Source organism: Chaetodon auriga, chromosome 19 (genome assembly GCF_051107435.1).
Source record: "Chaetodon auriga isolate fChaAug3 chromosome 19, fChaAug3.hap1, whole genome shotgun sequence".
NCBI lineage: Eukaryota > Metazoa > Chordata > Actinopteri > Chaetodontiformes > Chaetodontidae > Chaetodon > Chaetodon auriga.
Window position 1 is genome coordinate 11,135,967 of NC_135092.1, and position 14,720 is coordinate 11,150,686.

General features: G+C 42.6%; 2 protein-coding genes across 3 annotated transcripts in view; one reads left to right on the forward strand and one right to left on the reverse strand.

The window, feature by feature from the left end:
• Window position 1: 1 nt before the first annotated feature.
• Window positions 2-9,705, reverse strand: rcl1 (RNA terminal phosphate cyclase-like 1). Of its 2 annotated transcripts, none has more exons than XM_076757896.1 (9): window positions 8,907-9,705; window positions 8,347-8,418; window positions 7,477-7,652; window positions 6,741-6,815; window positions 6,493-6,617; window positions 6,128-6,253; window positions 5,560-5,716; window positions 1,214-1,317; window positions 2-180 (listed from the first exon to the last, which is right to left on the reverse strand). In XM_076757896.1, exons 1-9 carry the CDS (start codon window positions 9,034-9,036, stop codon window positions 27-29), a joined length of 1,119 nt encoding a protein of 372 aa, XP_076614011.1. In that variant the 5' UTR covers window positions 9,037-9,705; the 3' UTR covers window positions 2-26. The 2 variants fall into 2 exon arrangements, with proteins under 2 accessions (XP_076614011.1, XP_076614012.1); XM_076757897.1 differs by lacking the exon at window positions 8,907-9,705 and adding an exon at window positions 8,516-8,853.
• ak3 (adenylate kinase 3) overlaps window positions 9,524-14,720 on the forward strand; it is an 8,495-nt gene continuing 3,298 nt past the window's right edge. The window contains exons 1-3 of the mRNA XM_076757902.1: window positions 9,524-10,188; window positions 12,505-12,618; window positions 12,873-13,045. Of these exons, the coding sequence (XP_076614017.1) occupies window positions 10,041-10,188; window positions 12,505-12,618; window positions 12,873-13,045 (435 nt within the window). The 5' untranslated portion in view covers window positions 9,524-10,040. The remainder of the gene's footprint in view (window positions 10,189-12,504; window positions 12,619-12,872; window positions 13,046-14,720) is intronic.

Below are 14,720 nucleotides of genomic sequence, written 5' to 3' on the forward strand. Positions count from 1 at the left end.
CTGCCATTTGTACAAAAATAGTTCTTTTATTTCAGGGTTTTGTTTATGTTGCTGTAGCCGACTCCTACGCAGGTCATGAGGACCTTGTCTCCCCCTTTCCTTTCGTCTTCTGAAGGCTTCTGAACCTCAATCTTGAACATGATCTGGAAGAAATCTCTAATGTGTCTGAGGAACTCGATCCTGGAGGGACAGTGAGAGAGATGGGCAGAGGAGAGAGGGAAGAAATTGGTAATATGATGGAATATACTGCTGTCTATAAATAATACACACAGAGTTAGAGAACACAGCGTCCTGTGTCTGCTTCAGGTCATTTTTTCATGCACGTTACCTTCAATTCTTAAGGCTAGGATGGCAAACATTTGTAAGACGAGGGCGATTTACATAAATGGAAACCAAAAAAAAAAAGATTATTTAAAATAAACATCATCACCAGCATCAGCATTACCTGAGCGAGAGGAGGAGTGTATTGTGATGGCACTGCCAATCTTCAGTTATCATAGTACTGTACTTGAGAGGGACACAGCACCGGTACCATGATAACTGAAAATGGACAGTTCATAGTTCGCTCCTCGTTCATGACGGCGACCAAACCTGAAATCAGCTTTGCCTTCCAATGCTTGACTTAATCCTTAAACATTTCAAACTGTTTGTTTACAAGAAAATAATGACGTTCAAAGGCATCTTGAACTGTAAATATATTCATTCATCAAGCAGCTTGTGTGAAAAACATGTGAAGGGAAGAAAAGGTGATCCAAAGTCGTCATACTGTAACTGTGGCTCGTACTTCTCTGCCTGTAAGGTAATTCTCACCTTTGTATAACCAGAAGACTGTTTAAGCTTTGCTGGAGCACCTTGTTTACTGTGCAGCAACAACATTTTGGTGCACTTGGACATTAAATTTAGGAGCAAAGTAGTTGCTTTAAACCTGGTATTTTTCAGCTACAATCGGTAAAAACAACAATGAGGCTCACGAATAACAAACGGATGAGTCCCAGTGTTTGTTTGTACAGCATTTCGGCTCCTACAGTGGGATGAGAACTTTGGAACACTGTCACTTGCCAAGATTGGACAAGTCAAAGAATAACAACATGTTAGGTCCAGTGCGTTCTACGTTTGGACAAAGTGCATCTGTTTAACAACTTATGAATAAGCCAAAGGCCTGTTTGTAAAGTTCAGAGGGGCAGCGAGCTATTACTGAATGACAGCGGCTTACGTGTATGGGGAGAGGGGTCCGAGCAGAACCTTTGACACGTCCTGTTGGCCAAGGGTCATTAAGAGCAGCGCCAGGCTTTGATTGGATGAATCCACGCAGCCACCCTAAAACAGATAAAGAGGAGGGGCGACGTGTTTCAGCAACAAAAAGGACACGTCATGATGGTGGAAAGGTTTGAGAGGAACTAGTGACGGGACAGATTATCTCAGGTCCAACACTGATAGCCGCCTGTGCTTCTTTTTAACAAATTTAGGGTGATGATGTCTTAAACTCAAACCTGGATCAACTGAAAAAAGTGCATCACTTTTGGTCCAGAGTAAAGACACACCCAGAACATGTATGAAACCAGTTGTTTACAGCTTTGTTGTGGTCAGACATCAGAGGAGGAGTCTTGTTGCTGCAGGCTCTGGCTACAAACTGCACTTTCTACAAATTCATATGTCGTCCAAGCTGTTATCTTCTTCGGTGATCTCTCTTATTTGCCCTGAATAATGCTTTGCCCTTTGCGTGGTGCACCCTTTTTCTTCGATGTAGAGGAATTCAAGGACAGAGGACCCTCTCTCCGGGTGATCACATGCCTTCGTGATTACTCAACAACAGCTATGTGCTTTTCACCAGGCTGTAGGAAGACACACCCAAGAGCATTTTATCAAACTAAACAAACCATAAAATGGCTGCCCATTCTGTGATTTTGTCAGTGTAACTTTATAGTATGACTTTTACCACTCTCTCTCTTGTGCTAACACAAGATCCCGCAGCCTCAGCTCAACTGCAGCTACACAAGGGCAGCCTCTTGTACTGCGCATCCATTCTAACCAAGTACGCGTGTGGACCAGTCATGCAGTATTATGGCATCGTGACAGCTTGTCAGCAGGAATATGATTCAATTACATAATCATATCAGCGAAATCGTGGTGAAACTATGGTGACATTGTCGTAACTGTTGATGAGGCAGAGATTTTTTTTGTAACTGCATTCCCTCTACAAGTGGATGAGATTAAAAAAAAAATAATAATAACTTAAATCCACCATTTTAAGAGGCCCTTAGAGTAGAAGCATGATGGATTGATGGGTTTACTATATTCTGTTTTACCATGTGATGCCCAAAGTAAGTCCACTTTTCTATAAAAAGCAGTTTTCTGTACTTCCTGCTATTGGGACCACATGAGGGAATTTTTCAGATTTAACTCCACATTTTACTCCATTTGCCTCAAGTCAAAACTCAACAGTGTTCATTAAGAAGAAGAGACATTTTCCACAAAGTGCAGAGCAGATAGAGTCCATTATTGAAACAACACTGCGCCTGAGCACCTTACCTTTTCGTGCTGCTCTTCTGGGCTACAGACGTTCAAACAACTTAAATCTTTGCTCACAGGTCCTAGTTCTCCACTTTTTGTTTGGCATGTCCTTTTCAACATGCAGCTTCCTTTCAGCACAAGAAATGTAACACATTAACACCACCGCTGGCAGCCAGTTTCAGGCCCAGCCATCCAGAGAAAACATGAGACAGTTAAGATCCCCCAAGAGGCCAGCAGCCGCCAACTGGCCACAGGGCCTCATCGAAAAGTCCCTTCAATCCTTCGAGCAAACGGCAACCCCCTTTCTCAACTAAGAGAAAAAAAACACGCAGACAAGCTCTATGATGCAATGAAACATACTTCCAAGCATTTACAGCCTTACTTCACTTAAATCTGTAAAGCAACGCAACATAAAATTGAGTGAATGCCAACAGGGTGAAATAAAAAAAGAGAGAAATCAGTATTTTGGTTCAGGCAAACAGCTTCTTTAAACCTAATTCGACACTGTTCTTACCAAACATGAGATGTTCTGGATTTAGTGAGACCTCTCAACAGCAGCACTAAAAAAAGAAAATCAACTTGTAATCAATACCAGGGTCAACAAATTCCCTGAATATCTTCACGCTCGTTGTATAACCGCTGCTGTGGTCGAGTTTTTGACTCTCAGGCTGAATATGATCACAGAAATAACATGGAAACATTCAGGATCTGACAGAACCCCCTTCGAACGTCAAAAACCTCAACATCACTTAACATCAAAAAACATTTCCAGAGCGCACCACTTACATCAGGTCATGTCCACTGTTGATGTTGCCTCCAAAAACAAAATGTCCATCGAGTAGCTTTGGTTTACTACAAGAACACTGTACTGATTAACCAGAAAACAAACAGACGCACACGTACAGAGCGCCCATGCCCTTTAATGTGAATCCAGCAAATTTCTTTTCCCCGTTTTCAAAAATTAACTATTCCAGCACAAGAGTCACACATCCACTTTCCTCTGGAGTCTCTGCCGCAGCCATCACCCTGTCCTCCTGCTACAGTTTGGTATTAAAATCAGCAGTTATTCAAATGCAGTTACGTTTCCAAACCGGTGAATCTACCTCCTCCACCAGCATCTGTGGCTTTAGGTAAAAATGAACAAAAGTTTTTAATCCACCAGCCTCCGAGGCTGCTAAGGAGCACTGTTAGCCACCCTCTCTGTTGCTTGGAGTTAAGAGGATGCATCCAACAAAGTTCCCGTTTCAGAGTTAATCAGCACTACCCTGACCAGCTAACTGGACTCACATGGCTCCTATGAGAGGCAGAGCCATGTGGAGGCACACTGAAGTCACAGAGTCACTGGATCTAATTGAACATATTCTGATGAAGTGGGCTCTTTTTCCTGCGTGACTATGTGAAATCATTTGTTTCTGTGTAACTTTTTCATGACAGCGAAGTTATTGTCCGACTGTAAGTCACACAAACTATGCAGATAGACAGAGACAGAAACATACAAATGAGACCCTGTACGAGTTACTCTGAGGCCTCAAACATAACCGTAAACGTCCACGAGAGAATTCCTCATTTATCAAACTTGTTTGGACGAACACTGTTCAGCTGACACGTCACCTAACCAACACTGGTGTGAGTGAAGTCACTGACCTTTGACCTCTGCAGAGACACAACTGTGCCTTGGAGGTCCCAAAACTGGCATATGAATGAACATTATGAAAAAAATAACCATATCGATCATTTTCTAAACATATAAATGTACGAATAAACTGAGAAACAATTTCAAATCATTCAGATTCGAGTGACTTTTCTTAAAAAAGTCAATTTTGAATCCGTTCTGGCATTTCCCTCAAAGACTTAATTCCAACAACGCAGTACATGCAGTACACATAAGTCTTCAGATATTGAAATTTTGCTTTGTATGCTCACTCACCCTCGCTGACAGTCACAGTCAAGTCACAGCTTATTTTCCCAACAGGCAGACATGATGGCCTCATAACAGGCTTTAAAGTCAGTTATGACAGAACTGAGAAAATGCCTGATCAAAACATTTGATTGAATGGAAATACCCTTCAGTTGCTTTCTACACTGCGGTTCTGCCCACACAGTCAACAGTTTCTCAGTTGAATTCCAGACTGGGGTGATTACCGGGGAATGTGGGTAAACAAGGGCAGCAAATGTCATTGTTGTCCAGATCGTAACGTGTCCCTTCTGCGTATGTCAGGTATTTCCCAAGACTTCTGATTTGTCCAGCAGTAGGCTGTAAACAGACTCTCCAGCTGCTGTGTGCAGGCCGGGTATCAACTTGCAGTGACTAAGGGAGATTTTCCAGCACAGTAACCCAAAAAAAGAGATTGATTTCTGAGTAATTTGAACTTTAGCATAACACAGCATTCTTTATCCAAACAGTAAAAGGGTAACGGATTAAGTTTCACTGTGATACAAAAATACCCCTCCAAAAACTTCCAATAATAAATTAGTGTTGGATGTGACCTTTAAACCATCATCAGACTTGTTAGTGATGAGTCTGGGCAGCTAACTGTGCCTGCCTGCATTATGCAAATGAAACAGGATAGACTTGGTATTTTGAAAGGCAGTTTCTTTGCACATCAGTTCGGCGATGAAAGATCTCTGCGGCACGAGGACAGCTGAGGCACGTACTCCACGCACAATAATGTAGCAAAGCCTGCAAATCCTCACTAGTTGGATTTTGTCGACTGCCTCTCAGAGCCAAAACATGAAGTTCATTTTCACCGTAGGCTACTGCAAATCAATATCAAGCACTCGCTTCTTCAATTAAAACGGCTATTTTTCACCGAAATCGTTGGCCAGATTCCGGAGTGACAGCCTCTACGTGTTCACTATGAAAAACATCTCGTATACCCTCCTCAGCCTGAACCTGTTAAACCATCGTTAAAAGAGGGATTATAATATAGATTCATAAATCTGATCCCCTGTTGTAGACGACTGAAACCATGGATCTACAGTTTGACGACCGACGACACTGCCATGAGTGAGGGTGGAACTCGATGTGAGGGTCTTTGCAGCACCTACCCGATATACCTCCTCCAATAGCAGTTTGGCACAGTTCCTGCCAAGGTCCTCTGGTAGCACGGGGTCTCCCTGCCCCTGCGGCGTGGACGACATCTCAGCGCTGAGGAAGGAGCCGTTCAGTGTCTCTGCCACCAGGGTCAGGCCAAAACCTGGAGACCTGCGATTGACCAACATGAGTTATTTTGTGTCTTCCTCAGAATGAGCTTGCTCTGCTTTGGACAACAGCTGTCTTCACATTTTAAACTGTCGTGCCGGCCCCCAGGAAATAACTAATCAGCAACCGCCCAAGGGTCCTCTAATGTGATTTATCTTTCGCCATTTGTAAGCTTATTATTCTGGTTTACGGTTACGGGAGCTGGTTGAAGTACTGCTGGGACCCTGATTGGTGTTTTTCCCAGGCTGCATACATGTATGCTTACATATTTCCACAGTACTGTGCTGTACTGGGGCTGTTTGTGTTTGTGAATATTACCTCATGAAGGTTTGAGGACTGAAGTGAATACAAGTGACAAACAGTGCGCAGGATCTTTCAGTGGCGCTGTAATTACAGTCATGTTGAGATACTGACTTGCCAGAGTTGGCTCCCTTCATGTGGTCGGTGTAGATGTAGATGTCTGGAAGGAACTGGTTGAGGACGCCCCTGGCTGATTCCACCATCCTGTTGGCCATCTGAGGAGAAACTCGCACCGAATATCTGGGTGCAGATTGTCAAGGACCTTCGCTGACCCATACGACAGCCTGAGTTTGTGGTCTTACTGTGTGATGTGAGAAAACACATCACCAACCATCATAGAAACAAATGACTTCAACTTAATGCTGAGAGCTTTTAAATAACCATTATACAAATGCTCATTTGACCACTTTTGTGCATTTAACACTTCAGTTTTGTTTGCAGATGAAAATAGGCCACGGCTGTGAGCCTGAGAAGGATACGCCACTCCTCTGATCCTCTTGATCTTTCCTGGGTCGGTCAGCTGCACGGGTCTGATGGTCTTGCAGGCGGGACATGTGAAAACTACCTCTCCTCCTCCACCAGGTGCCATCCCCCTCTTCACCACCTGAGGGGGCAGCAACAGTGAGTTGTTTTCAAGCAGCAGCACTTCATTTGATTTATATTTCTCTATAGTTATACACGTTTGAATTTCTAATTTTATATCAAGCTAATCACATTATGTCCTCACCTTGAGATCAAAGCTCTCTCCATCAATGCCAAACTTCTTCATCAGAGGGACGGCTGTGGACTTCAGCAGGTCGACCTGCAGGAGACAGCGTGATTAAATCCTTAAAACGTGCCTCTGTGTCCTTCAAGAGGTCAGGGTGGAAGCGATCTTGCAAAACAAGACCAGGATGGGGGTCTATGATGGACCATTTCTCATCACAGCAACAAACAGAGACGCTGTTCACTGTTTCCATGGCAACACCTCTCTCCATTGTCTCAGCTTCTTCTTCTTGCTGCTTTCTCGTCTGTTATTTGATATTTTACACTCAACAGGGCAGCTCATACCAAAGAGCACAAACAAAACAAAAGAAAAAAACAATGAGGTGGCAATGAGGAAAACAGATTTTTTAGAACGTGAACCTCAAACTAAATATTTCAACACTTTCTCGAGTCAACATCCAAACTGATGTGGTGATCTAAAAACATGACTCCAACCTCTTACACTATGCTCTAAAACTCTCGACCGCCACCTCGAATGTCAAATGTCCAATCCCCTGCATCATTGTTGCTCAGACGTATACTTGCAAGTAATGATGTGCGCACTAGGGGGCAGTGTCCATTTAGATTTGGGAGGTGAGCATTTAACCCAGAAAATGAACACAAAGTTTCAGCTCCATGAACTGGATCAGTCAAAATCAAATCAAGAAAAGCAAAATGAAGAAACAATGTGAGCAGGTGCATGCGCAGTGCGTCCTCACCGTCGGGTCAGAGGGGTCGTTGGTGACTCCCCTCAGCGTAGCCTTCAGAGACGTCTTCATGAACGGAGCCAGCATGAGAAGGGCCTCCAGGTAGTAGCCAATCGAGCGCTGCGTGTTGCAGTCATGTTCTACAGAGCCACCACACAGCAAGCCCGGCTGGTAGAACAGCACAGTGCCTTGTAAAGACAGACACATGAGGACAGTCAGTCAGCCCATAACGTAGTGGATGGTCTTGCTTAATGAAGCACTGGACTAAAATGGAAGAATGTGCATAGCGCTGCAACTAACAATTATTCCTATTGTTGATCAATCTGCTGATTATTTTCTCGATGCAATGTTAGAAAATGTTGAAAATGTCAATCGGTGTTTCCCACAGCCGAAGAAGGCGTCCTAAAATGTCTTGTTTTGTCCACAACCCAAAGATATTCAGTTTAGTGTCATTGAGGGGGAAATAAACAGAAAACATTCACATTTCAGCAGCTGGAATCAGAGAATTTTGACTTCTTTCTTTAAAAAAACCAAAAAAAAAAGATTGGATAGTTGATCACTGCAACTCTAAAATTGCCACAACAGACAGAAAATAACCACGTTTTCTGCTTCTTCATGCAGTCAGCTGAAAAAATAAAAAGCTATGGTCATATTATCCCTCGGTGTCTCATGGAAAAAGTGCAAAAATGGCGTCCAAAATAATTATAAGACTAAATAACTTCAGGTAAAATCCCATTATTCACATTCAGGGTGTCCATCTGTTGGTGTTGAGCAATGCTGAAGTTGGACAGGTTGTTATCCTCGAACAGTAAACAGTAATTAGATAAACCACAGTCTGGGACAAAGGTAATACTACAGTCGTATCCCAATTATAACACTCACCTGTTTGGTTAATCTCTATTCTGGAGCCATTGGTCACTTTGTCGAGCAGTCTGATGAAACTGGCCTCAAAATCTAGAGAAGACAACACGCAGTTAGAGAAACCAAACATCTCCCAAAAGGTGAATCAGTGGATTAAAGCCATGTTTTCTTAAAATAAATCCGAGTATACCTGAACTTTTTGATGTCAGCAAGTAGGTCAGGGCTAAAAAATGGCTTCTTTTTATATTACCACAACATATGGAGTCAAACAAGTAGATTTAAGTGTTCTTCCATCCACACTGGGAACTTCTTCTAATCCTCACTCACATGCCAAAGTAAGTCACTCAATAATATGATGCAGAGCTCAGTGAAGCTCTGGTTTACTGCTCTACAAAAGCAAAACAGCTACACAACTTTGTACAGTGAATTAAAACTGCATTTATCTCGCATTTACACTACTGTCCCATCGCTTCTCCACCTCCTACGCCCAGCGATACGCCACACTCCCAACTGCGTAACAGCTAGCTCGTTAGCTGCCGAGCTAACTGCGACGCCACATGCAGGCAGAAGCTGCAACTCACCGCGCAGCCCCGGGTCGTCATCTTTAGACCTTATGTTCTTAATTTTAACACGCTTCCCGCTGAGTGTGGATAAAACCAGCCGCTGTCTGAAGAAATTGCAGCCGTCGTAGTCGAGCCCATGACTTGCCATGTTATTGTTGTTTCTGTCTGGCGTCAGTGGAAATCCACGTGTGTTTGTCCAGGAAGACGTTGGTGGGAGGAAAAGATAGGGCAACCTGGGAGGGTCAAAAATGCTTTTTTCGAGGGGGCATTGCTACAGTTTCACACTAGATGGCGCGAGACCGCCATTCATTAAACAGTGCGGGCGTGGCTACATAATATCTTTACGTCTTAAAGGGACAAAACTGATCAATCAATTTCAAATCTATTGCGATCAATGTGTGTAGGGAATATCTCTTTAATATGGATTTAGGTAGAAAGTAAAGCTAATTGAACTGAAATAAAATAAAATTTTAATACACAGACTGACACAATGATGAAACCCAAATGTTATTGTTTCCTGGGACATGTGAGTGTTATTTAGATCAGTAATGTCTGCAAACATTAGTTAACTCCTCTAAAACAGCCAGACTTATCAACAATATTTCAGAAAGTGAATATAAGAGAGCAGATTGGTTGCTGAGTCCAGCCTGGCTGCCTATCTGCAGGTCTCTCTGCTGAGGGGATCGAGGCTCGGAAGGGATTAATCACCGCAACCTTGCCAAGCTTTTGTGCGCCTGTAGACCAATTACATAACCGTGTTATACAATAAATACATCTCCAGTAAACTGTAAACGGTGACACCGGCGACCAAGTTAACGCGGCACAAAAGAAGCTGCGTCGTTTAGCTGCGTCGTCATCTGTCCCCGCTGGCACTGTGCTGGTCGCGCATCTCATCATCTTCCTCTTTCTCCTGTACCTCCTCCTCTTCCCTCTGTGTCGGCAGCCCTCAGGGGAAATAAACGCCAAGGTCCAGTGATCGTCGAGACTGGCTGCGGAAGACGCGCCCACGCTTGGCTACGTTGCGCACTTCTTGGAAAAGAAAGTATACCTGCTCCGATCCAACCGCGCCGGCGCATCCACAGAGGGGTTTCATGGGAAGTACACGGTCGCGGTGTTTCTAAGAAGTCAGTTTTATTAAATAAACATCCAGAGATGGCACTTCATAAGATTTTCCGTGCAGTCATTATGGGACCTCCGGGGTCGGGGAAAGGAACGGTGTCTGCGCGCATAACCAAAACTTTTGGACTGAAGCACATTTCTAGTGGGGACATTTTGAGAGCGAACATCAACGCCAAAACTGGTAAGACACTGGTGTCCTATTTCAAAAAAATACAATAATAATAGGAAAGAATAGATGTGACCTCAAAGCTCAACATGGTTTTTAGAAGTCAAGAAGCTGCAACATAAGATCATTTCAGGTGTGCGTGTTACCTGTTGAACAAAAGACACTTCAGGGAGGTTATGGGTGGGTTGGTTTTTTTTTTGGTGTTTTTTTTGGAGGGTGTTAGAAAACAATCCACACACAAGCTGTTATTATGTTCAAAACATAAGCAGATTATTACACAGAAACGACAAAACTGCAGAGGGAAGTCACGCTGGAGTGTGAAAAATAACGTGGAACCGTGAGAAGAGCTGCACTCCTTCACCAGTTTGATCTCTTATCTTGCTCTCACATTCTGCCCAGGCTGGAGTGGGATTGGCTATGTTCCCCTAAACCAAGGTCAAACTGGTTAGCAGGGTTATAAAGCCTGTTGCTTTATGTTTATACTGGAAACACTTGATCTCAACTCAATTACCTGAACTTTGGAAGGAGGCCATTGTTCCTGAGTATCACCTTGAGTAAAGATAAAGACATGGTGTGAAGATAAGGAAGGCTGCTGCAAGGCTACTTTTACAGCTGCAGTGGAACTACTAGTTGGAGATTTTAATGGCAGTAATGCAATGTTAAAGTCAGGTTTAGAGTCTCCAATCAAACCTTTATTTATGCACACGTGCATGTCTCATCACACCCTGTTGTACTTTCAGACTGCACACATGCAAACATTTTCAGGCCCCTCAGTTTAACTAAATGCATGTGCTGGTGGCAGCCGAGCAGCTCCGGTGGAGCAGCTGGCAGTCAAAGCAGATTTTTTCCCCGTTTTCCCAAACAGACCTTGGATGTGAACCAGTGACCTTCCACTTCCTGAGACTGCCTCACTAACCCTCTCATTAGTCATACTGAAGATTAGTAAGCTGTGACCATATAAATTCACAAAATATATTAACCTAATACATCTCACAAGAAGCAGTTGTGAAGGAAGTATTTAGATTGTTTGCTTAAAAAAAGTACTAATACTACACTGTAAAAATGTTCTGTTCGTTAAAGTCCTGCAGTGAAAATGTTACTCAAGTGAAAGTATTATCAGGAAAATGTACTTAAAAGTCTTTAAAGTAAAAATTACTCAAAGCAGAAAAATGTCACCTGTATCCGATGTACTATTACATGTTATGTCATTACATTATTATTACTCTTGCATTAAAATAAAAGCTCGAGTTTACTGTTACAGTTGGTTGACTTTGTAGTTGGGTTGTTACAAACTCTTCAGCTTGTGTGTAGAAGTCTTAATTTGTAAAGTTACTTTAACTAAAACTGTCACAGAAATGTAGTGGAGTAGTAAGTATAAATTGCCATAAAAGGAAAATAGTCAAGTACAAGTACCTTAAATTTGTACTAAAGTGCAGTATTTGAGTAAATTCCACCACTGACCAGTAGGCAAATCCTCCAGAGTTGTCACTTTGCCAAAACTTGCCTTGCTAAACTGGTAGCCACACAACAAAACATCTCCTTTCTCAAAAACCTCATTTTACAGGCCCAAAGACCATTAGTGTGCAGTTTTTAGATTTATCATGTTCTAAACGCAAAAGGAAACATTTGTTGATGTGTGTCAGACCAACAGAATAACATCCTGTCTGTGCAAAATCCTAGTTCCTATATGCAGCCTCTGGTTTTACAGTCAATCTCACCCTTTGCTCTAGTATATTAGCACAGTCAGGTCATTTTTACAAGGCGTGCCAGGAAATTCCTGTCTTCAGCTGCGCTCTGACCAGTTAAAGTGGAAGGGATAGGGGTAAAAACACTATCATTCCTTAACCCCTGAACCTTTTTAAAAAAAGTCTCACATTGTGTTACAGTGCAGACATATTCCTCTGTTTGATTGTAGCCACAGTATATGATTATACTGAGGTAGATATTCAACCCCACAGTGCAAAAACGCACTGATATCTCAAATGGAAATATGCTCGAAGATCTGTGCATCATTTCTCTGTCTTTTTTCACATCTAAAATACAGTTGAGTGGTGTTGAACAATGCTTGGATACACAGAGTGTCTTTAAAGTAAGAGCGCCATTACGTACGCTGGCAGGGTCGAAGTGGTTATAAACATCCAGAAGTTTTTTGGGAGAACATGAATCAGGTTGTTTTGGCAAACAAGCACAGCTAATTGTTCATGTGGTGATGAGAGCAGCCTTTATGAAGTCAAAATTCAAAAATGCTTTTACGAAAAAATATTAGTTTTTAATGAGTATGAACAGCATCCTCTCTCTGTGTCTTTGTTTTTCTGTGTGTGTGTGTGTCAGAACTGGGTCTGTTGACGAAGTCCTGTATTGATCAGGGTCAGCTGGTGCCTGATGACGTCATGTCTCGTCTCATCCTGAATGACCTGAGAGGACTGGACAGCTGGCTGCTCGATGGTAACTTTAAATCACCACTCCTTTCTGATGGGAAAGGTTCGCTGGTGAAAACGTATCATCTGCATCATTCGTTATAGAGCTTAAAACAACTGTGAGATAATTCATTGATCTTTTAAATGTATCTACAGTTAAGTTGTGTGCTCTCAGGGGAATGTTTTCATTGACCTCTTTGTGCTTATGCCTGGTATACTTACTTACCACCCCTTCTTTCTTCCCTCTACCTTTTGCCTTGCTTTCATCTGTCTCCCTACCAGGTTTCCCTCGAACAGTTTCCCAAGCAGAGGCTCTGGATGATGCTTACAATGTGGACACAGTCATCAACCTCAATGTACCTTTCCAGACCATAAAACAGAGGCTGACCTCTCGCTGGACTCACCTTCCCAGTGGCAGAGTTTACAACACAGATTTCAATCCGCCTAAAGTCCCTGTAAGTTCTCTCTTACCTGTTACTCCTTCACTGTTTCAGTTTCTGCTTTCTAGAGACTGTCAGTCCAGAAACTGCACCGACAGCCGGTGTCTTTTCAAACAGAAATGACCTGTGGGCTTTAAAGGACCAGTGTGTTGGATTTAGTGACATCTAGTGGTGAGGTTGCAGAGTGCAACAAACCAAATACCCGCTTCTGTTCGAAGTGTGCGAGAGAATCTACGGTGGCTGCAAATCTCGCAGAAAACACGAAAAGCGCTCTCTAGGGCCGGTGTTTGGTTTGTCTGTTCTTGGCTACTATAGAAACATGGCGGTGCAACATGGCGGACTCTGTAGACGAGGACCTGCCCTGACTGTAGATATAAAGAGCTCATTCTAAAGTACAGAAAAGACGATTCTCAGTTTCAGGTGATTATACACTAGTGAAACATCATTATGAATATTATTTTCAGCTTCTGCCACATTCTGCCAATCGATCCCCCTAAATCTTCCACACTGGTCCTTTAAGTTGACCCAGTACTGCACAAATAAAGCACACTGTCTATTTGAGGTTAGTGAATTGTTTCAGGTTTTTCTAAATATGAAAATATGAGCGTCAAAAGGCAGTATTATATAACAAGAGACACAACATGCTAATGAGGATGCTATAAGCCTGCAGCGTAAACAGAGAAAATGGGAAAGAGGGACATAAAAAACTGGCTGCAAAACTGGGATAGTCTGGAAGATAACAGAACAGGCCACTTGTTAGCTGTGAAAATCCAAGTGGGACCTTTTCTCTCATCCAGTGCAATTACACACCTGTAAGCAGGGCAACTGGCAGCTAGTAGTGCAGCTTTAGTAGGAACTTGTTTTAACTACAGCGAACTCACAAACTTGTTTTTAAAGAGCGATGAAAAGAGTGGGAGGATCACAAAGTAACATAAATGAGCAAGAAGAGGCTCATCATTTTCACGTTATCCACTTGGCATCCATTATTTAATTATGCATCAGGTTTTACTGTCACTGTCTTTTGTGCATGTTGCATCTGTTTCCATGACTACAGAGACTACAGAGCGTTCTGATAATTGTAGGCAACAGCTTTTTGTCCTTTCACATACTGCTTTCAACCTTTCAACATTTATTTTTACACTGATTAGAATATAGCTAATTAAAAGGAAATTACAGCGGGAATAGGAAATTGTCCAGGATCTCCCTTGATTGGCTCAATTGATTGGTATGTCAGTAAGTATTATATGTAATATAGCAAGAATATGGAAGATACTGCATTTGCAGATACTCATTTAGATAGACATTGTGGCTCGGCTGTGCACACTGACAAGGTTTTGAGCTCCTGTTTCTGTCTAACTGATGGATGACTCACAGCTAACGTACCCGCGGTCACGTGTTCTCTGTGCTGCAGTGATTTGCAGGACGTTCTGCTATATTTCCTGCACAGTCTGGCGGAGCAACACATTTGTAGTTAATCATTGGCCTCAGTATATTCTTCACAGTCCTATTGTCCAGTGTGACACAAGCAAGTAAAGGGCTTAAAAATGCCAGCATTTCTTCTTTCTTCAAGTTCTTAAAGCAACCGACATGAACACGCTCAGAGGTCATTGCATTAGGTGCATCATCTTTCACTTACAGAACAACTTGAATTGTTTGAGGCATGAATTCAATGAGTGGTTGCAAATCTACC